Here is a 23,561-nt window from a genome sequence, read left to right on the forward strand (position 1 = left end):
ACCCTGACCACCCACATTCATTCATCTGACCCATCTCTTTTCCTCCAAGGTTCTATACTAAATACTTTTCTTTATTTTTCCCAATCTTGTTTTTTACCCTTGGACTGCATCTCTGACCCTCTCGAATTCAACCACTTCCCATAGATTTCCTGCAAACATTGATCTACAAATAATCAACCTGAAAACCAATGGCATCAATCTCACCTGCTAGGTTAAAGGGAGCAGTCAGGTCTACAAAATTCTTGGACACTGTTCCTGCTCCTTTGTGACAGCATTGGATGTTTCTCTACAGATTCTTGACCTGCTAGAAAAAGCAGTTTAATCTCTCTTACATCATATGCTGCCTTATTTTTTATCTTACTTTTCTTTTTCCAAAAGGAAGTATACATCGGAATAATGTAGTTCAAGATTCACAATTTCTAGGAAAAAAGTTATGTTTGGAATGTTTTTGATTTTTAGGTTTTTTGTAGAAATTTGGGTCTAAACAATAACAATCTTTTAAAAATATCTTTTCCCGTTGGTCATATTTCGCAAATTACTTTGGACAAAATACTGGAGCCTTTGTTGGGGTGGGGTATGTGGTGGAGTGGGCATATTGAATTCTCTTCATGCCCCTAACCTCTCAGCGATATTGAAGTGCAATAATGTTTGTGGGCTTCACAAACAGAAGCAAGTCCTTCGTGGTTGAAGGGGGCATTATATACCGGGTTACAGAGTTTTGGCAGTCAAATAAAATTCAAGTAAAAGTAATGAATTACCATAATTTTGCTGAAATAGAAAAAGAATATATCCTCATGCAGGCACAGGTATGGCAAGTGGTAAGAAGTCTCACTGTGTGGCACTTGGACAAATGTCTTCTACTATAGCCTCGGGCCTACCAAAGCCTTTAATGTGTGTGTGTGTGTGTGAGAGAGAGAGAGAGAGTGAAAGGGAGAGAGTCTCTCACTACCGCTTGAAAACCGGTGTTGTTGTGTTTACGTCCCCGTAAATAGCGGTTCAGCAACAGTGACCGATAGAATAAGTACCAGGCTTTTAAAAAATAATAACGCGCTAGTGTCGATTCATTCAACTGAAAATTCTTCAAATGACTGAAACAAGTTAAAGATCAGAGATTAGACATGCAAAACCTTGGCTTGCTCGGAAATAGCCTTTACTTTCAAGACAATCACACCTAAGCAAAAGACATTTAAAAAAAGTAGCGAAGTATTAACAAAAGAGTAAATGTGTAAAGCATATATATATACATGGAAAGTAACGTGTTTAACGGTTGACACTGCCTGATGACACATTGACCACCACCCCCAGGACTTCTTTCCTCCTCCTCCTCCGCTTCCTGTCATTTTCCTGACGTCACCAACTCCTCCTTTCACACATTACAAGTATTCTGGAAGGAAGAAGACGGCTTCAAATATGGCTGCTTGATTTACTTAAACGTCTGGAGCGCTTAAACTATTTTCTCCCTATCACAATGCTGCTCCTCGCTAGTTTTTTCTTCAACATGAACACCAGCTGTTCCAATTCCAATACTTGTTGTAATTTGCCGGACTCTACCATTACCTGATATTTAAATATTGGATCTAAATCAGGATTCACACTTTAATGGATTTACTGTGTAACTAAACATTTTTGTCAGGTAATTTATATATCGCTTATGGCAGGTTTATATATTTTCTTTTTTTATTGGTACCAACCTCACAGTTCTGATATATATATATATATATATATATATATATATATATAGTAAGTTTAATGCTCTTGTGTGAGCAGATGCAGCCACAGCCGTAGGTAATGTCCCACTCTTCCTGACTATTTCAGCAATAGTCTGAGATACTATAGATCGGGTCCGATTTACACTTTTAAAACATTTTTCGAAATAACTGTTATTATTACATCGTTCATATATATATATATTTTGATTTTGATTTGATTTTTCCAGTTTCAGCTAATGAGCTGTGGCCATGCTGGGGCACCGCCATATATATATATATATAATTTAACTTTATCAATTAGTGTGTGTGAGCAGATTCAACCACAGTCGTAGATAATGTCTCACTCTGAATCTATTTCAACAATTACTATCATTATAGATCGGGTTCAATTTATTACTTACAAAACTTTTTTGAAAATTATTATATTGTTCATTATATATATATATATATATATATATATATATATATATGCGTGTGTGTGTGTACAGGCGGAGGTAAAGTGTAAGCGCCCCACCTCTACATTTTCTAAAAAAGAAAATTATGCGGGCAAAACACGCATGTGTGTGTGCGAGTCCCCAGTTAACCATGGTGTACTGAGTCTGAAATGCTTTGAGGGTTGGTTTCTTTGTCCTTTTTATTGTGCATTTCATTAGTCAAAATGTCCTTTTCCAAAAAAGAAAAAAAAAGACGATATATAGAGATTTAGCTATTACTTCTAGAAGGTCGAGCGATCACTTAATTACCCAAAGGACTAATTGATGTAAAATATGAAAATAAGATTAGATTCCATTTTTTATGTGTGCGTGTGTGTATAAAGATTGCCTATATATATGTATATGTATATATAAACAGATGTGTGTTAAGTGCAAGAGTATATGCAGATTCAGCCACAGCCGTATGTACATACTTCGCCATCTTTAATTAGTCTCAACGGAGAATACCTCTCTTTACATAATATTTTCTATTACAATTTCATTCGCATTGTAAGATGCTTTGTAAGAATACTAAATCGATCTCTGTTCTTATCTGATATTTTAGTTTATCGATCGCTGGAAGAACGGACAATGGGAATTGAACTCAAAGCGTTGAAGTGCCATTACTAAACAACGCCCTGACCTCTAGATATTCTACAAACCATCGTCGTTTGAGCAATTAGAGATATCAATTAAATTTCTTAAATCTTTTTTAAAGCTACTTGGGAAGATACGTAAAAATATTGAAATTTTGGTGGGGAAAATTATCTCTCAGAATCACAACTGTATTAAGAATATTACACAATAAAGGAGGTTGGGGCAAGCCTTCCTTTTGTACTCCCCCCCCCAACACCCCTTTTTTTTAATATAATTCTTTTTTCTACTCAAACCCCCGTTTTCGGCTACGGAGAAAACGAATCTGCAAAAAGTTGGCAAAAATCGGCATTTTGAAATTGACCCCCTAAATTTTCAGGTTAGGGTTTTAGGGATTTTAGTCAAGATATACGGAAAAATACGTAGATTATGATTCTGAAAAAAATTGCCAAAGATTTTTCTGGTTAGGGCTACGGAAAAAAGTGAGGGGGGGGGGCAAAAATTACAAAATTCCGATTTTTGGCAATTTTCCTAAATCTCCGTATCCGAAAACGCGGGTTTTTGGCAATTCTTTCTTTTTTTTTTTCTTTTTTTCAATAATTTGTGAGAAAATGGGTGGGGACGGGAGGAATTTTTTCCAACTGTATTAACCCCGTTTTTTTTTTCTTGAAATAAATTTTAATTGTCTTTCACACACACACACACACACTCTCTCTGGATTTCTCTCGCAACAGACTGTCATAGTGAAATTTTTTTAGCGGTATGTTTTGCATTGTCCATGTTAAAAAACGCAGAAAAACCAATCTATACTGTTATATAGTGAAAGCTTTTTTTCTGTTTAAAGCTGCGTTGTGTTGACAGACTTGCACTTAAAATTCCTGCGTTTTTATAAAAACTTGTTTTTGACTATGGTGACAATACTACATATTTATCCATCTATCACACACACACACACACTCTTTCTTTCTCACTGTATCTCTCAGCAACTTTTTCTCCTCTTCTAAATATAAGTTGTGACTTATATTTTGATTCCTCCCCTTCTTTCCCTCTTAATAGATGTGATGAACAGAGATACGGAGATCTGCTTCTTTTTTATAACATACGATGGAAACAGTCACATTTACAGGAAAACATGACAGTCATTGATGCACACAATGATACATGAGCTCTAAATTTGTTTTGCTATTCAATCTCATGAAGATATGAATGGAAATAAATCATCATTAGTCCAATATTGTTGCCTAAGTTTATTCTATTGTTACTTCCAGTTTCTACTGCAATTTTCCATTTTCCTTCATTATTTTAGAACAACCTGCTTTCGCTCTTTTACAACAGTAAACTGCATGTTAACCATTTTCCACATTCAGGTGCCTTTCTGTCACCAAGCTTCATTTGTTTCCATGCAAGATTAGGAATGAATGACACTGCTTGTATGATGGTGATGCTCTTTTACAATTATGTCTGTCATGACACAGAGCTACAAACGCACATATGTATACAACTAGCTTCTTTCACATTCCATCTACCAAATTTTCTAACAAGGATTTGGTTGATCCAAATTAGTAGTTGAAGACACTTACCCAAGGTGCTATACAATGGGATTGCACTTGGAACCACATGGTTAGGAAACAAACTCCTTTACTAGATGGGCCTGACTGCACCTATAAGTGCTGAGATCATTTTGTTTGACTAAGCCCTTCGAGGTAGTATCCCAGCATGGCCACAGTCCAGTGGCTGAAATAAGTAAGAGTAAATTGTCGTTTTTACATCCACTTTCCATAGTGGCATAGGTTGAACAGGTCACCACAGTCTGGCTCAGTTCTTATTTAGAGTTACTGCTCTTTTAAATGAATCAAAGAATTTTTGCCTGACATATTTGGCTTCATTTCTAATTTTGAATGTACTAGAGAGGTTGTCATCTCTGACAAGACAATGCTAAAAGATCCTCTTGGCTTTGTTATCTACTGGTTCCACAACCACTTTACACGGCATTTTATCTTGGCAGTGGTGTTAATGAGGTTGCCTTGTACTCCTCACACACAAAGAAAGGATGCTTACTAATGTTGTCACCATTTGGTCCATGCAGTGAGATAGTTCAAGTGTGAGTATGTATATATATATGTATTGATATACATTAACTGATGATTTTACATAAGAGATGAAAGTCCATTAGCTTTTGCACAATTAACTGAAATATATGTATTAAATGCATTCAAAATATCGTTACTTGGTTTGACTTCATTATATATACATATATAGACAGACAAACAGACATGCACATACACACATACATTATGAATTTAGTTTCATAACAGCCAATTTGGATTAGTGAAAAGTTTCATATTGAAGAACCTTCCAAGTGTAGAAAGATAAATTAACAATCATCTGAATGAAATAGTATAGCTTGGCCACCTTCCAGCTTTATTATTTCATTCAGCCCTTGAGGTATGATTTCTAAAATTTCTTTTTATCTTGTAGGGGCTATTCTAAAATGCAAGTACGAAAATGGTTTCAGTTATGATCGATTAGTTGATGATATTAAAAAGAAATTCCTCCAGAATGAGGTAAGTTAGTTTCAGGATTTTCTTTCTTCCTGTCGTTGTTTGATGTTGAAAAAATCCCCGAAACCACCAACGACTCCAGGAACATTACTGATGATGCTTCCAAAAGAACCCTTGAGATGTATCTGTTTTGAAACCTATGCCTTCGAGTGGCGTTTTGTTTATTGGTGGTGAAGTTGTAACAGTTAAGATACAAGGGAAGTAATCCTTCCATTTATGTAACCAAATTATTTCCCCCTTTGCGAGTACTTTTTTTTTTTTTTTCATTCGAATTAAATATTCCTATTATCAATACTTATTTTCGCTAATTGTTACTTTTTTAAATATCACAATTTTATATAATTAAACTAATTTCCACTAAATAAATAATATATGTAAGTAAGTTCAGTGCAAATGCTTCAGGAAACATTTAAAAAAAGATTGTTCTCTTGAAGGTAACAAATGCTTGGTATTTAGAATATTATATATCAGTCCATAGATAAAAGGAAGCTGATTTTATGTATCAAACTATTACCAGCTGTACAAGTTAATAACCGTTAATTATAATAATATACTGACCTTAAGTTAATTCCCCACAGTTAAAAGTTATTAAGCCTAAATATTTGATCTGTTGAATGCAGGTTTTTCCTGATAGTACAAATATTGTACACTTCTGTCTGATATCATATGCTTTGATGAATCTAAATAAATTTCAATACATACAGAAAAACATCATTAATCTTAGAATTTAGGTAGGTTGCAGATCATGTTTGGCTTGGCAGATACTGAGAAATCTTGCAATTTATTTGACGTTACTGAATATGGGATTTATAAATATCTATGCTACTGCTAACATAGAATCCAGTACAACCTCTTGTCCTCAGGTTGTCAGCAACTAAATTGGCACCCCAACTAGGCTTGCCTGGTGAGGAGGGTTACTAGAAACCCAGCAAGATTAAAAAGAAAACCTATCAAAAGAATGGATGAACAACAACAATCTAGCTATAGACAGCTACTTAAAAAGAGCATACTTGATTGGTTAAATATATAAATATTTATTATTGACTATGAAAATAAATAAACCTTAATAATGCTAAAGGAAGTTAATCTCAAAAGTAGAGAATTGGCAGTCTGGAACATCAGATTACCTTGTGTTATTTGATCCTCTCATTCTTCCGAGTTCAAATCAGAAATTCATCTTTGCTTTTCATCCTCCCGGGATCAGTAAAAATATCTCTCCGGAATGGTCGCTTAGCAGAACTCTGTAAGGATTGCAATGCATTAGCAGTATTTGTCTTGGTTTCAAATTCTGCTTTGGCCAACTTGGGTGGTAGACTTAATCCATCCACTGGTTTAATAATACAAAGCACTTTGGGTGCTTTTATCAGTGTCTACACTGTGGAAACCATTTGGGCCAGGTGTCATATTACTGGCTACAACTAAGTCTTGCAAGCACTGTAGTGGGTCATTCTAAGCTTTTCTGCTTAAAAAGTTGTTTTTTTAAAACTTACCTAACATGTAGAAAATAATATTTATATTGGGTGTTCTGATCTTTTTCAACTTGGAATACAAAATGATATTTGTTTTCTGTTATGTTTAATTTCTTTCTATCTCAATTCTAGGGTAATGTAAAATTCATAGTGTCAAGAATCGATAATGACATACAGCTAACGCTTATGGATATTACTGGAGAACATAGTGTGATTATTGGTCAGAAAATATATGAGGACATCATTGATGGTAAGTTTATTGTTTATACTTTCTCTCTTTTATCTGTTTGTCATTTGACTGTGGCCGTGCTGGAGCACCGCATTTAGTCAAGCAACCCCCCCCCCGACTTATTTTTGTATGCCTAGTACTTATTCTATCGGTCTCTTTTTGCTGAGCTGCTAAGTTACAGGGATGTAAACACACCGTCAGTTGTCAAGCGATGTTGGGGTGACAAACAGACACACACACACACATATATATATATATATGGGCTTCTTTCAGTTTCCATCTACCAAATTCACTCACAAGGCTTTGGTTGGCCCGAGGCTATAGAAGACACTTGCCCAATGTGCCACGCAGTAGGACTGAACCCGGAACCATGTGGTTGGTAAGCAAGCTACTTACCACATACCCACTCCTACACTATTATAAATACAGAGGAAAAAAATTTATACAATAGACTGATGTGTACAGCTTGTTCAGATCAGTTTATATCATCAATGAATATTTTCATATTTTACCTTTTAAACAATTTCGTTTGCAATATTTTGTTATTTTCATTAACTTTTAATCTAAAAATTGTGAGAAGATTGAACTTACGCATTTCAGTTTAGTCATTTTTTTTTCATGTATATATTGGGTGTGCTTGACTTTCTCTCAGTTTACAGTATAAAAATATGTATTGGACAGATTGATTTGGAGTGATAATATGCTTCTTGTGTATATAAAGCAGCTGATGGTGGTGGTTGTAGCAATAGTAGTTGTAACTGCTTCATTGGTATACTTTCCTTCATGAGACTGTCTTTAGCATTAGTTGTGTCAAAAGTAGATGTTAAGTATAGTGAAACTAGAAATCGATGAACAAATGTATGTGAAGGGAGAAGAAAGTATAGCCTATTTGTCTGGGTGCTAAAGCTGAAGTACAAGTCACTTGTAAACTTGGTTAAGTTGGGAGCTTTACAGTATTCAGTAGAAATTACTTCTATTAAAAAACAGTGTGTGCATGAGATAGAACACTTCCACAAGTTTCTAATTATTTCGAATAATAAACCTCAGGTCAATCATGTGAAAGATATTTCTGAAACTAGCATGATTATAGTGCTAAAACAATCTTTACATAACTGTCAGTACTGTGTATCATCTTGGTGCCATTAAGATGCATTACAGTACCAGTTTCAAGTTCTCACTTATAAAATTTTACATAATTTTCAATAGCACTTTGTATGTATATATATATATATTTAGAGAGTGAGAGTTGAGTCAGGTCACCTGTGAGGTCTCATATATGCTGCTGCTAACATAGAATCCAGTACAACCTTTTGTCCTCAGGTTGTCAGCAACTAAACTTGCACCCCAACTAGGCTTGCCTGGTGAGGATTACTAGAAACCCAGCAGGATTAAAAAGAAAACCTATCAAAAGAATGGATGAACTTAGAGTAGGTTCAACAACAATCTAGCTATAGTACAGGCCCTCAGAAGTTCTAGGTTGGTGTCCAGCATGCTAGAAGATCACTGGGAGTGAGACACTTACCTTTTGTTAAAGCATGCCTCTAGGAGAAAGTCACTCCAATGTGGAGAGGATCTTTGAGGTGCTGTGCAAGCCTTATTGGACCTAAAATTTTGAGTTATGCAATCGCTGAGGAAGCAACTTTACGATGACCAGTAAAAATAAGAGGGCACTGCAGCAGGCATGGAATCTGTGGATGCAAACCCACTGATAGGAGGTGCAATAACTTTGTGCACAAGCATTGCTGGCATTTTGCAGGGGTGGTCTTCCTCAGTCAGAAGTGGACAGCTATCATATGATAATATTATCAACAATAATAATAAGGATTATTACGAAGTTGCATAGCATTACCATTAATTCTTTTAATTAATATATATACAGCTTTATGAAAGCCTACGTTTCAACTGCAACCCTACTATAATACTGGTGCAGTTTCTTCAGTGTCTTTACTTAATATTCTTCAATTTAACTGTTTAAAGTTTTCATTTATCTACCTTTGTATGATGTAGAGTTGTATGTGTGTGTGTGTTTATGTATGTATGTATATATATATCACAATTGGGTAAATTATATTTAGATTTGACCAACTCATTTCAGTATGGAACATGACATTGATGGTGATTTCATTATAAATTTTTAGTTCTGATTTGTAAAAGAAAAAGAAACTTTATTCAGTTTATCACACTTTATTCAATTTGATATACAATGATTCATATTTATAAAACCTTTGATAATTACATAATACACAATAATTTACAATAGTAATAATAGTTAATAATTTAAAATACCAAGTCACTTACAGTGGCAGCAGTGATAGCAAATATTTTAAAACTATATAGTTGCCTTGTGATTTCAAATGTATGTGAAAAGTTTTTTATTAGAGAAAAGTACACTTCATAGAGTTGGACAATGACAAAAATAATGATCAGTTTAAATATTATCTTCCCCATAATTTTAAACATAAACAAAACATAAAAACATTAAAAAAATTGATTTCATATGCTTGAGACCAATGATTATATATGAGAAAGATAGCATCACAGTCAAGTATTCTAAAATATACTTTTAATCAACAGAATTATGAAGTGGGTAGACTAATGTCAGTAGAGAGAAATGAAGTTAACAGGGAGTTGACTTGAAACAGTCACTTCAGATTGTATCTGAGAAAAGGAAGAAAATGATTAGACAACAATAATTGTAATAATGAAGCAAATATTGTAAGTTGGCTACAGTGATGAATTAAAATCACAAGAGGTGCCAAAAGAGCTAAAATCAATTGAGCAGATTGGGGTTTGGTTAGTATAATGAAAATAACAAATACAAAAAGGATTGATTGCAAAAGTTGTGAGTGATTTTAAATGGTAACTCTAAGCAGATAACAACAAAATTAGGTTTCAGGAAAAAGCAGGGCCAGGAATGGTAGACGAAAAGGATAGAGATGGATAACACCTTAGGATAAATGGTCGGGTTTGGATTCTTTGTTATAGTAGCAGGTGAGAGAAGGCAGGGTTGTAGCGGTTGAGTTACTCCAATGATGGAGCTATGGAGGGATAGAACAACATAAAGAATGTGCCTGAATCACAAAGAACACTGCTCTTTATTTGAGCAAATATTAAGAAAATACAGTTGGTACTCCTTTTTAAAATGCCAGAAAAGCTGGTATTTTCAAAATAAGAGCAAAAAGTTTTGAGAGAGAAAAATTAAGGATCCATGGGATCAAGAAATAGAAGTGAAATCAGGGCTTTTGAGGAAATAGAAGTGGAATCGGGGTCTTTGAGGAAAAAATAGAGTTTAGGGTTTTATGCTTTTTCAAAGATAAGTTGGGATTTTTAAAAAAGTGAACACAGTCAGTATTCTCAGAGAGTAATAACAATTGAAATGAAAATATGGGTTGGTGTTTTTAATAAAAACAAGCCAGTAGGAGTACTTGAGAAAAGAAATAGACAATACACAACACATGGATAGAGATTGAGAGTAGTAGTGTTTCATAAAGGCAACATGCCTGAGAAAACTACATTACACTTAGTTTGAGAAGTGGGGAAAAAGAACAAGTGTACTTAGGAGCAGAGAGATGGCATTGCTCATGAGAGATGAGGTAACAGGACCAGTATTAATCATAAGTGAGTTAAGAGGGAGATGATACCAGAAATTTTGTGTGGGTTGGGAGAGAGAATAAGGCCAAAACTTTTCGTACAAGTATGTGCTATGAGAGGAAGAATAAGGTCTGTACACCAAAATGTGTAACACAGAAAGAGAGAGAGAATAGGACATGTACACTTCCAAGGGTCTAAACTCAGAAGAGAGGAGTATAGTGCCAGTACACTTCATAAGAGTTTGTGTGTGTCTACTAGGATTAAAGAGGATAGGGCATGTACACTTTAAAAGTGTCTGCAAGGAGAAAGAGTAAGGTTAACACTTAAACCTAAACTAGAGAGAGAGAGAATACACTTGATAAAAGTGTAAAGCTGGAAAAAGAGTGGATATGATCAGGACACTGTGAGAAAGAACAGGTCTAATGAAAGAATAGCATTTGTATAGTTCTGAAGGAATAGACTGAGAGAAAGAGAATAGGGCCAGGGTACTTCATAAAAGTGAACTAGGAGTAAGAGAGAATAGAGCTGTGCACTTCTTAAGGGAATAAACAAAGAGTATAGGGATGGGACACCTCATGAGAGAGGGAAGATAATATCTGTATAAGGGCTAGAACACCTCATAAGAGAGGGAACTGAGAAGAGGAGGATAGGGTCAGGACACTTCATAAAAGAGTGAACTAACAGACAGAATACCTCATAAGAGAGGAAACAGAGAGAACAGGGCCAGGACTCCTCATAAGAGAGAGATAATAGGGCCAGAACACCTCATAAGTGAGGAAACTGTGAAAGAGAGTGAACAGTGCCAGGCAGGACACCTTGTAAGATAGGGAGAGAGCAGGGCCAGGACACCTCATAAGAGAGGAAACAGAGAGAGAGAACAGGGCCAAGACACCTCATAAAAGAGAGAGAATAGGGCAAGAACACCTCGTAAGAGAGGAAACAGAGAGAGAGAGAGAGAGAACAGGGCCAGGCAGGATACCTTGTAAGATAGGGGAGAGCAGGGCCAGAACACCTCGTAAGAGAGGGAACTGAGAGGGAGAGATAGCCAGAGCACCTCATAAAACAGGGAGCTGAGAGAGCAAGTGAACAGGGCCAGAATACTCCCGTAAGAGAGGGAACAGAGAGAGAGAATAGGGCCAGGATGCCTCGTAAGAGAGGAAACTGTGAGAGAGAAAGAGAACAGGGTCAGACACCTCATAAGAGAGGGAACTGAGAGAGAGAATAGGGCCAAAACATCTCACAAGAGATGAAACAGAGAGAGGGAGAATAGGGCCAGAACATCTCACATAGAGATAGAGAGAACAAGGCCAAGATACCTCATAACAAAGGGGCCCTGAGAAAGAGAGAATAGGGTCAGGACATCTCACAAGAGAGGGAACAGAGAGATAGAGAGAATGGCCAGTACATCTCATAAGAGAGGGGCCTGAGAGAGAGAGAGAGAATAAGGCCAGGACACCTCATAAGAGAGGGAACAGAGAGATAGATAGAACAGACAGTACACCTCATAAGAGAGGGGCCTGAGAGAGAGAGAGAGAATAGGGCCAGTACACCTCATAAGAGAGGGGCCTGAGAGAGAGAGAGAGAATAGGGCCAGTACACCTCATAAGAGAGGGAACAGAGTGAGAGATTAGGCTCAAGACACCTCATAAGAGAGACCTGTGGGAGAGAGAGAGAGATTAGGTCCAGGACACCTCATAAGAGAGGGAACTGAAAGAGGGAGGATAGGGTCCAAACAAGGCCCAGGACACCTCATAAGAGGGGGATTGAGAGAGAATATGGCCAGGACACCTTTTGAGAGCGAATTTAGAGAGAAAATTGGGACAGTACACCTTGTAAGAAAGGGAACTGAGAGAGAAAGAGAGAGAGAGAATACAGCCAAGACCTCTCATGAGAGAGGAAACAGGGTTTTATATAATGGCCAAAGTATCTCATAACAGAGAGGGGTTGTAGGGTTTGTACAAGAACCAGTACACTTCATAAGAGAGTGAACTGAGAGAGAATAGGGCTAGGGCATAATAGAGAGAACTGAAAGAGGAAGGATAGGGTTCAAACAAGGTCCAGGACACCCCTGAGAGAGAGACAGGATTTGGTTTGTACACTTTATAAAAAAGTAATATGAAAGAATAGGGCCAGGACACAAGAGGGGGAACTGAGAGGAGGATAGGGTCCAAACAAGGCCCAGGGCACCTCATAAAAGAGGGAACTGAGAGATGGGTGAGTGAACTGGAAAAGTGAGAATAAGGTTTGTACACTTCATAAAATGTACTGAGAGAGAAAGAGTACAAGACCAGTACACTTCATAAAAAAAGTGAACTGAGAGCTAGTAGACTTTGAAAAAAGAATGAGATGGAGAGAGAGGTACACACTTCATAAGAAATTGAGCTGAGAGAAAGAATAGAAGCAAACACTTCATAAGAGTGGGCTGTGTGAGAGAGAGAATAGGGTTAAAACATATAGTGTGTGTGCTAAGACAGAGAGAAGGGCCTGTTCACATAAGATTGTCATCATCAACTGTGTGAGAGAGAAGGGAACTGGGATAAAGAACAAAGGACCAGTACACTTCATAAGAGTGAGCTGGGCAAAAGAGAGAAAAGAGGTTTTAGGACACATTATAAAGTGTGTGGGCTAAGACAAAGAATAGGGTCTGTATACATAAGGGCATTAACTGAAAGGGTAGCTGGCCAGTACAATTAGAGGAGATAAAATAGTATGCACACTTTATAAAGGAGCTAGGGTAATAAGACCAGTGCATTTCATAGGAGTAGACTGAGAATAGGATCAGGACACTTCACAAGAGTGCATGAGTGTGCTGGCAAAAGGGGGAATCGAGAATAGGATCAGTACAGTCTAAAAGTGTGAGAGAGAGAGAGAATGGCTAGTACATGTCATAAGAGATTACTGCCAGTACACATCATAAAAGTGTATACTGGGAAAATAGGACCTGTACACTAAATAAGGAAACTAGGAGAAAGAAGGTCATTACACTTTATAAAAAAAGGTCCAGGAAAGAGAAGTGGGCTGGAATAGAAAGAACTGGAGCTGTACACTTCATTAGAAACCTCAGTGAAAGAATAAGGTCAGTACACATCATAAGAGAGTGAACTAGAAGAGAATGGAGTGTATATACTCTATGAATGTGAACTGACAGGAAGAATAGGGTCATGTCACTTCATAAAAATGAGCTCAGATAGAATATGGGGTTAATGCTTGTACAGGTGGGAATGTAAGGGCCATTATCTTCATTAGAGAAAATGAGGAAACAGTATTCTCATGATAGAGCAAATAGAAACAAAATTTGTGCTCTTCCTGAAATAAATTTATGAATGAGAGCTCTCATAAAAGAGCAATTAAAAGAAGAAATGAGCATTGTAGCTCAGGACAGCAAAAAAAATTTGTACACTTCCGATAAGGGAAGGTTTGTGCTCTTCATAAGAGAGATTAGTGTACAAAATGTGAAATAGTTGGAGAGGGAATGGAGTTGGGACACATCATAAGAGAGTGAGTACTAAGACAGAGACAAGTGATGTGAATACTCAGAGAAGATAATAAATTGAAGCCAGTAGCCTTCAAACAAAAAGAAGAGTCAACCTAGCCAAATTAACCAATTCTGAAAGGTGAAAGACTTTGTCTAATTTGAGGCAGTGTTCTCAGAACTTTGGGTAATTCATAGTAGTGAGCTAAACATAAACTGAAGAATATAAGAGGCTGAAATAGAAAAGGTGTGAGAATCATAGTTTGTGAATTGGATGATATAGAGCATTTGAAACATGAACAGTGGGTGAAGAGGAATGGGAGAAGCAGCATAGTGAGATTGACACTCACAAAATAATGACTGCAATTAAAGACCAGTGCTCAGATCTACAAAGACAGAAAAAGGATAGAGAGAACAAGTTGTTCATTATTGGGGATTTGTGGTAGCAAAGAAAGAAAGGGCAAAAATAAAAGATATTGAATACACAAAAGGACTGTAATACTAGCAATCTCAACATAGGTCAGTCATGCATATTAAATAAGAAAAAAAAAGAAAAACTATATTGCAATAATATTGGCAGGAATAAACAGTAAAAATGTCACATGTAAGTTAATGTAGTCATTGTATAGAAGGAAAGCGGTGAACTCTTTTGTTAGCATATTTCTGATGAAGAATTTAGTAAAATAACTGTCGTTATTAAACTAATGTTTGGAACATAAATTAACATCAAGTCTTGATGGAAGGTTTTAATTTGAATCACTCTAAAACAGTAAGTGTGATTTATAGAACCAGGAGCAGTTACAGCATGGTTAGTTTGAAAACAGTAAAAAAAGAAATAACTGATTTGTTACATTTCAGTTCTAACATAATTGAAGTCACTTAGTCAATACAGTGCGAAGCGGAGACTATACTCTGCATCCGATAAAATATTAGATATGCCAACCTATTCTACATTAAATTGTATCAAGAAACTATTGATAAATTAGTAAATTCTCTTAAAAATGCAAGAGAATAACATAATTATTAAAAAATCTAGGAAAAAGTAGTATTATACGCAATTTAGTCATAACATTAGATGAAGTTTGGTTAGGATTTCAATGGTTGTAATAAATTCCAGCAGATAAACAGTACTTCAAAATTAAAGTGATTTTTCAAATTTAGTTTAGTAGACTAAGGATCCTAGAAATTAAAATGCAATTGAGATATTTTATAAATCTTGACTTTCAAGATAGGTAGCAGTTCTATTAACCTTGTAACTTTCCTTCAGTTTATAACATTTATGGACATGGGACATTTTACAATACTGCTTGGTCTGCTAGAAATAGCAGCCAGATTTCTTTCAAATCATACCCCTAAATTATGGTGGCTAAACAATTGTTTGTGGTTATTTGAGACATTTTTTTCATTCGCTTAAGCAATGTTAATGTAAAAGTTTTAAATTTCCCCCATTCCCAAATGGAACAGAATGTTGCTAGATTTGATATAAACCAATATGAGAAAGATTTAGCATTAGATGTTAAATGAACCAAATCCAGTGAATTAGATTTTAAGGAAACAATGTTAGATAAGACAAAACAAATGAGATAACTGTTTATGAAATATCTTATTTAATTTAAAATAAACTACCACCTCAATTATAACTGCTTCAAAGTTGAAAAATCAAGCAAAGAGCTAAACTTGATTTTAATAAAATTTCCAAGAATTGTATCTGACATTTTAAGTATATATCAAAAAATAAACTTTGCTCAAGAGAAAAATATTCCAAAACTATTGATGGTGATATGAGGAGAGGAGAGGAGTATTTCTCTTTTTCCCTTCTATGTATAAAGTCCATTTAGTCATTTTCAGAGTGAAACAATAACCTATTAGGAAATGTGCAGGTAACTGTATGCAAATAAGAATATAACATTAAAAACATATTCTCTAAAATCTATAATTGAGTCAGCTATATCTTTGCTTCTGTTTCTCTTTTTCAAACTTAAAATTAGTAATTGCCATGTAAACCGTTTAACAGAATTCTTACATTATTTGGTTTTCTATAGATATTTCTCAAACTAATTTGCTAAATGGCCAATTAAAAGAAACACTACTACTACTACTGCCACTATTGTTTACTTCTGATATAAGTTCTGGTTATAAGTGTATTGCTGTCCCTCTCTCTCTTTTTCATGGTTCCTTATGCCCACTTTCCCAAGGATCAGTACAAAGTCTATACATATGATCTAACAAGGGTGTACGTATTGATCTCATGGAAGGTAGGGAGTGCATTTAACAATCAAGAAGGCTCAGTTAACAATGATATATGTAAATTTAATTACAGCTGTTAGAAATTTAGTCCTTCAACTAATTTGTTAAATGTTTCTCTAAAGTATTAGAATATCAAAAGTTTTTCATTTATCTACAAACATACATATTCCACATTGCTCTACAACATGTGTATATTCACATAATTTTACACAAAACTGAAACATGTAATTTTAAAATGCTGTAAATCAGCCAGTTGTATTCATGTTTATAAATAAAGGAAAATACAAAAACGCATAATTTTATTTACTCTTCAATTTTCACAATGAAAACTTATTTTTAAAATATTGGTACAATGCCTTGATACAGTGAATTCTAAATGTAATCATTTTCTCTCAAAACAGACATAAAGCACGGAGGTTACAAATACATATTTTCAGCAGTTGAGATAAAAGTTTCTGGAACGCCAAGAAACAAGAGACCTTCGGAAACAACAAAGACATCGACGACATTGACAACAACAACAAAAACACCAGCAACAGTGTCATCAACTATAATAAAACCAAAACAAACATGGACAACAACAACAAAAACAACTGGTACTACTACAACAACAACAACACAAAGAACAAGTCAAAAGACAACTACACAGGGCTATGGTAAACCCGAGAGTGGTCGTAACATAAAGGCTGAACCTATAGGTAATGTTACAAAGATAACAAGAAGGAAGTTTTTGTTAGCTGAAAAAAAAAAAAAAGAAATATGTTAAAATATTTACAATTTGGGGGTTGAGTACATTATCATTATTATATAAGTGTATCAGTAAGAACAACATAGTAACTATAGTAATTATATTAAAAGGAAATGTATAAACACTTTATACTGTAAGAACATAGTTTGGAAAATTACGTTAAAAACTTTTCGCTCATATCAAAATTAAGACTATAGCAATACAATCTATCCCATTTTATTGTTTATATTTAACCCATTTGTTACCAATTTCTGTTGCTTATATATATAACTTTTTTTTCAATTAATTTCGTATGAAAATAAGGAAGAATTTATCAAATTAGCTGTCATTATTATATTGGTTTTAGGAACATAAAATTTTAATGAAAGGTTGTTTTTTTTTTTTATATATCATCAAGAGTTGTCTCTCACAGGCTGTTATCAAAAGGGTTAAACTTAAAGTTGATTGACATAAAACATTAACTGAGCTACCCAAATAATCATAATAGCTGAGAAATGGTTTTTTAACCTTTTTGTTACTATATTTCTGTGAAAAATACACTGCTTTTGTTGTTTATGTATTTTGAAAATAACAAAGAATTTAGTAAGATAACATTATTAAGCTGGTGTTTGGAACAGAAATTGTCATGAAATTTCAATAGAAAGTTTTAACTTAGATTAAAACGTTAAAATAGGAATTTTGTATCCTAGGACCAACAGCTTGTCTCAGGTGGGTTGATATCAAAAAGGTTAAAAGTCATTTGAAACAAGATGGTGTTTAAAATTGTATTATTGGCTTACTTTATTTTACAATTTCTGCATTCAACCTAGTTCTATTTATGAATAGAACCAGTATACCACACCTGCAATAAAACAGAAATAGAATTAGAAAAAGAGGAAAAGGTCATTTTAAGATTGGTATGATAGGGTTATCAAGTAACTCAACTCACCTAATTATCTTGTTTTCTTTCTTCATCTTTTTCGCAATTTATACTTACACATAAAAAAAATAATCTTTCTTACCATCAAAAATACTTTTTTTTTTTAATCTACTTCTTTAAAAAGCATTTTATAATACAACATATAAACACATTAATGATTTTACATCAACTCATATTTTCTAATATAAAGTCCTTTTTATTCTTCTTCTTCTTCCCAGGTGGATTTTCAACTGCTGCAGTCCTTGGATTCACTTTGGGCAGTCTGATATTGCTTCTATTGATTGTTATCTTACTTCTCCTCTACAGAAGAGGTAACATGTAAGTCCAGTCAGCCACTTATAGTAATACTATTTCCTACTGTTCTATCTAATGATTTTACAACCTGTAGAGAAGGGAAGAAAAGAAATTAGTTTTTATTTTTTATAAACAATTTAAATTATGATAATTTCAAAATCTGTATTAAAATTTTTTGCACTTACCTTAATTTTATATTTCATTGTTTCATTTCTGTATTCGATGAATAACCAAATACTAACCCTATTGCTATAAATTCATAAGTTTCGATATTAAGTAAAACAAAGGTGCCTTGCTATTTGTGGGCACCTCAAGCTTGGGTGTTTGGTTAGGCAGTTTTGTCTCGCAAATATCTTTGTTTTGGGTTCAATCTTAGGATACAACACCTTGGGCAAGTGTCTTCAACATTATCCACGAGAGAATCAGTGCCTTGTGCGTGTAATTTGATAAAAAGAAATTGTATGGATGTAAAACACCACCAACTGGCCCTTGGATGCTATTAGAGGATCCATTCTGTGTTGAACCATTTAGTCCAAGTATAATTTATTTCTCTGACAAAAGCATATTTGAATAACTTTGATTTACCTACATATAGACTGAAAATCAAATTGTAATGGATAAATACTTCAGATTTTTGCATCATACAAAAATAGTTTACAACAGCTTAAAAATGGTTCTATATTCCAATAAAATAGCTTTAAATCATCTTTAAATCTTTCTTAATTGCTCTTATAATATAAGCTCTTAAAGCATTGCATTTGTAGCCTGGTTCTCACTCTGGATAAATATGTAAAGAATACATGTTTGTATATTTTTCAGGCGTAATTTTTCCAATCCTTTTACATCAGGACAATTCTTTCCTAACATTCACAGCAGATTTATTAATCAAGACAATGTCCCATTAGATGATTTACCAAGTCCAACATATCATAACGAAGGAGGATTTCAAAATCCAGTTTATGGTGCTGAAGTAGGTTCAATAAATACTTTCAAAGAATGCATTTCAGAAATGAATTTTCTTGGTCAAATGCACCATATTTTTAATGTAATTTTCATACAATTTCATAACTATTTCTATCAGTGTGTTTCAATTTTCAATATAATCAGCCTTTTGAAATGGTATTGTAGGATATCTGTAACTATTGCTTATTTATATATATTGGTCATTATTTTGATGTTGACCGACTGATGAGATTTTGATCAAGAATTTAATTTGAATATGAATACTTAATCCAGGTGGTCTGAGGCTGAATTGTAATTAAGAGTTAAATGATTTCCTTTATAAATGTAAGACTTCTGAAAACTTTTATCCTTATGCTAAATTCTTATATATCATTTTATCTAAACTACAATTTAGAAGTATCAAATGTGGCCTTAGGACTGAACTGTTTTATACCACCTGAAAAATATAAACATATATACAAGACATGTAGTAGAACAAAATGCAATGTTTGCATTATACATCATATTACAAACACAATTGTACTATTTTAAACCTTTCTCTAATAATTAGTTTACTGAAGGAGAAATTTAACAAAAATTTTACCTCAAAACTACAACAGTTGTTAAATAAAATAGTCTAAATCACACAAAAATAAATCAGTTTACAATACTAGCAGTTCAACTAGCTAAATTAAATATTCTGGTAAGAAAATTAACTTACATGTGGTTTTTGAGTTTTGTCTTTGTCACCAAACCTGTAAATAAAAATTTTAGCATTAACCAAAAATAGTTGAAAATATTTACATTTTAGTGAAATTCCAAAAATTTCAAGGAAAGGGGCACTAGTTTTAAGTTAAAGAATGATTTGAAATTTAAATTTTTTTTAATATCCAAAACTTATTTTATTATACGATATTACATGAAAATTATGAAATGTTTTTAATTTTCAAATGATTTCTAATTTTTTTTTTTTTACTTTATTCAAACCACATCTGGTAAACTTTAAAACTGTGCCACTTTACCAAGAAATATATTTTTTTCTAATAATAGAAACATAGTACTTACCAATTGTTTTTCCATTATCTTTGACTAGTCAACTAACCGCTCGGCCAGTGGAGGAAATACAAATAATGCGTACAACAACCAAGAATTCAATAACCCACTTTATAGTTCAGATTTGAACCAAGTAAGTTTGTTAAAAATAAACAATGGAATCACTTACCATACATTTTTACCTTTTTATTAACACAAACAAACATAGAACAAAGACAGATAATACATTCATCTAACACAAATGCAGCACATACATACATGCATTTATACACACATATATATACACATATTGTAGAGCAACATCTGGTATAATAATGTATGTTAACAACTGCTTTGTAACAGTTTTGTGTGAATATATATTGTTTATAAACTGCATTATTAGGTAATAATTATTATGTACAACTGTGATTATTTCTTATATTCCCCAAATTTTGTGTGTGTGTCTGGGCTTTAACTACAAATAAAATTATTTACAGCAGTTTAGATAATAGTGATGCTGATAGTTAAGATTAGAACACACATCCCTATAAGGTCCTACAAACCCTTTTTGTGCAAAAGAGTTGGGGTCCCTACTAGCAACTGAATCGTTATTTATATTGAAGAAATAATGATAATCAATTATAATTTTACCAAAAAAATTTCTCAATTGGCACTAAACTTCTCTTAAATTCCTTCAGTGGGATTTTTTTGAAGTTACACTAATAAATAACTCTATTTATTCTTGCATCCTGTAACTTTGCCAAATCTTACATATTGGTTTATTGCTTCTAACAAAATTCTCTCCCAAAATATAAATTTTAAATCAATTTTGTTTTCTTCTTTAGGAAACTTTGTTCGATGATCCCAGCAGAATTTCCCCATCTCTCTCTTTGGAACCTACTAACGATCCTGCTGAGTTGCAAGACAGCACAATCTAAGGAAGGAGTCGAGGAAGAAAATATTTTTAAAGTTACTTTAGATTATCATCATCAACATCTGTTGAACATACTGTCAGCTTTGTCTATCGGTTATTATTGTTTCTTTATAGATTAACCAAAACATTTAAAAGTCTAAAATGTGACTTGTGTAACAATATACATGGAATAAATATTCTCTAATCATCTTGCATATATCAAATTATCTTCCAGCGTATTTGATGAAAGCGCGTTGTCGTGGTGTTTGACATGTTCTGAAAAAGAAAGAATTTAGATTAGACTTGGTTATTCCCAACTGAATAAATGGCATAACAATAATCTTTAACATTGGTTTGTATATGTATGTGTGTGTGTGTATATATATATATATATATATATATATATATAATCAATAACAGTGAGTAGATGGAAGTTACAGTCAAAAATTATTGGAGGGAAAATGGTTGCAAAATAGGTTGGTTGGGTCACGAGTTATTAGCCTGTCAATGCTTTTCAAGAAAAGGAGTATTATCTCTCTTTGAGTGCAAATTAACGTAATTATATAATTCCATGGGGAGAAAATTATAATCAGAATTAGCAATAAGTTTTTAGTCTGACTAAACATCGGCATTGTCGGTCTTTTTTAAACATATTTTACAATTCTTTCGTTTGTCTCTCACACGCACACACATACATACAAGCACACGCGGGTATATTAAATAAATTATCTGTACGATTACCAGTGTCACTGTTATAAAAGTAACAAACAATGAAATGGTATATAATAAATGAGTAAATAGGTTTTACCTGTGAATGTCCGCTGACAAACGTAAATCTAATTATAATTATGGGTTGAACAAATCCCGCCATTAAGACACAAGGCAATTACGTCTGAGCACGGCTAAGGATTGTGAATGAAATGAGACTGACAGCTCGTTAAAAGTGAGGCCTTATCAGCACAAATATAATGACTGTTTGTTTCAGTAACATAGATATCTTTATATTATTTGGATGTCTACATAAAAACCGTCCTGGTGTGGTATTACTCTCATGAGAGACATTCAATGCCGTACAAACAAAAAACCGCGGGGGGATGGGAAGAGAAAGGGAGAGAATGTTCTGGAGAGAAAATTATTTTGGGTGTGATGGTTGAGATGTTAAATTAACTGATATCGATAGTAAGAGTTTGCAACTGTAATAAAACTGGGGTAAATAGACAGGATAAACTTAATAATAGTAATTATTACTCGATCTAACCGTCATGAGGTGAGTTGCTAATACAACCACATATTACCATTATGATTCATATCAAAATGGAGACTTGGTGGATCTGCTTTTGAGGAGGTTTTCCTCGTTTGATTCCACGAATCGATCAAAAGTTCACTTTTTTTTTTTATTAGTAATAATCATAAATGAATCAAGCGTTTTCTTTTTATGAGCGTTAAGCAATATTATAACCACAAATCGATCATCGTCGAGTTCTAAATCGAAAGTGATTTCGCAACACGACCGATAAATTATATGGCAACGGCACGATCAAAATTGGCAATTTAAAGTGAATTATGATCCTCGTTTTCTTCCCTTTGTCAGATTTTCTTTATAGAAAAATGTTTATCCAGTGATAAATAGAAAAGAGAAAAACTCTAGCTGACAGACCTACCTGTAGGTGAACTTGCTGCCTCAGATACTGACCATCACTAAGAACTTCCGCAATAAATTGCCATGTCAACAATGGATTGATGGAAGAATGTCATCATTATTTTCGTATTTCATTGCAACAATTATAACACGCTCGATAAACAATTATAAATAATAATTAATTTTGTTAATAAAGATTATAATTATTATTAGCTAATTATTAATACTCTGTGCATTTGAAAGCGAATTTTTAAAAAATGGTGACGCATTAACAACAACATTAGTGATATATTAGAACCGCTAGGGCGGAAAAAATTTCCTGAAACTATTTCTTTTAATGCACTTTCCTACATAACGAGAAATAAGTATTTGAAATTAATTTGATTTCTGGGGTTTCATCTGATTAAATCGTTATATCTAGTGCTACAACTACATTATTTCTAAGCACACCCAGATGAGACTGCTTAATATATTTTTATTTGCAATGTTGCATCAATAATGACTACTACTTCACCTTTCGAGTGATTAACTGTCTCAGTCCTAAGCAATAAATTACTAATTTCATTTTAGGTATCGATATGTCAGGGGGGGAAAAAGGTTTCATTTCCCGCTTTTACGAATGAGAAATATCTCTATTATTCTGTGCGCATACGCATTACAAGTGCATGATTAGTCTGTTAGGAGCTTTAATAAAACTGCTGTCCTTGTCAGTAATACATTTACTAAATA

General features: G+C 33.9%; 1 protein-coding gene and 1 long non-coding RNA gene across 6 annotated transcripts in view; one reads left to right on the forward strand and one right to left on the reverse strand.

The window, feature by feature from the left end:
- The window catches only part of LOC115222495 (protein amnionless), a 76,400-nt gene extending 54,983 nt beyond the window's left edge, over positions 1-21,417 (forward strand). The window contains exons 7-13 of one of the 2 annotated variants that reach the window (XM_029792724.2): positions 5,255-5,340; positions 6,939-7,056; positions 16,747-17,043; positions 18,231-18,330; positions 19,126-19,276; positions 20,342-20,434; positions 21,126-21,417. In XM_029792724.2, the coding sequence (XP_029648584.1) occupies positions 5,255-5,340; positions 6,939-7,056; positions 16,747-17,043; positions 18,231-18,330; positions 19,126-19,276; positions 20,342-20,434; positions 21,126-21,218 (938 nt within the window). In that variant the 3' untranslated portion in view covers positions 21,219-21,417. Of the gene's footprint in view, positions 1-5,254; positions 5,341-6,938; positions 7,057-16,746; positions 17,044-18,230; positions 18,331-19,125; positions 19,532-20,341; positions 20,435-21,125 lie in introns of those variants that run through there. The other variant, XM_036511661.1, reaches the window with a different exon arrangement.
- Positions 9,204-22,998, reverse strand: LOC118767298. Of its 4 annotated transcripts, none has more exons than XR_005003206.1 (6): positions 22,855-22,998; positions 19,970-21,469; positions 18,492-19,705; positions 17,873-18,394; positions 12,509-17,082; positions 9,204-12,176 (listed from the first exon to the last, which is right to left on the reverse strand). It is a non-coding gene; the product is annotated as an uncharacterized LOC118767298 (long non-coding RNA). The 4 variants fall into 4 exon arrangements; XR_005003203.1 differs by having other exon boundaries at positions 9,204-12,374; positions 12,415-17,082; XR_005003205.1 differs by having other exon boundaries at positions 9,204-11,475; positions 11,519-17,082; positions 22,855-22,997.
- Positions 22,999-23,561: the final 563 nt, after the last annotated feature.

This window comes from Octopus sinensis, linkage group LG20 (assembly GCF_006345805.1).
Source record: "Octopus sinensis linkage group LG20, ASM634580v1, whole genome shotgun sequence".
In the NCBI taxonomy this organism is placed as follows: Eukaryota; Metazoa; Mollusca; class Cephalopoda; order Octopoda; family Octopodidae; genus Octopus; species Octopus sinensis.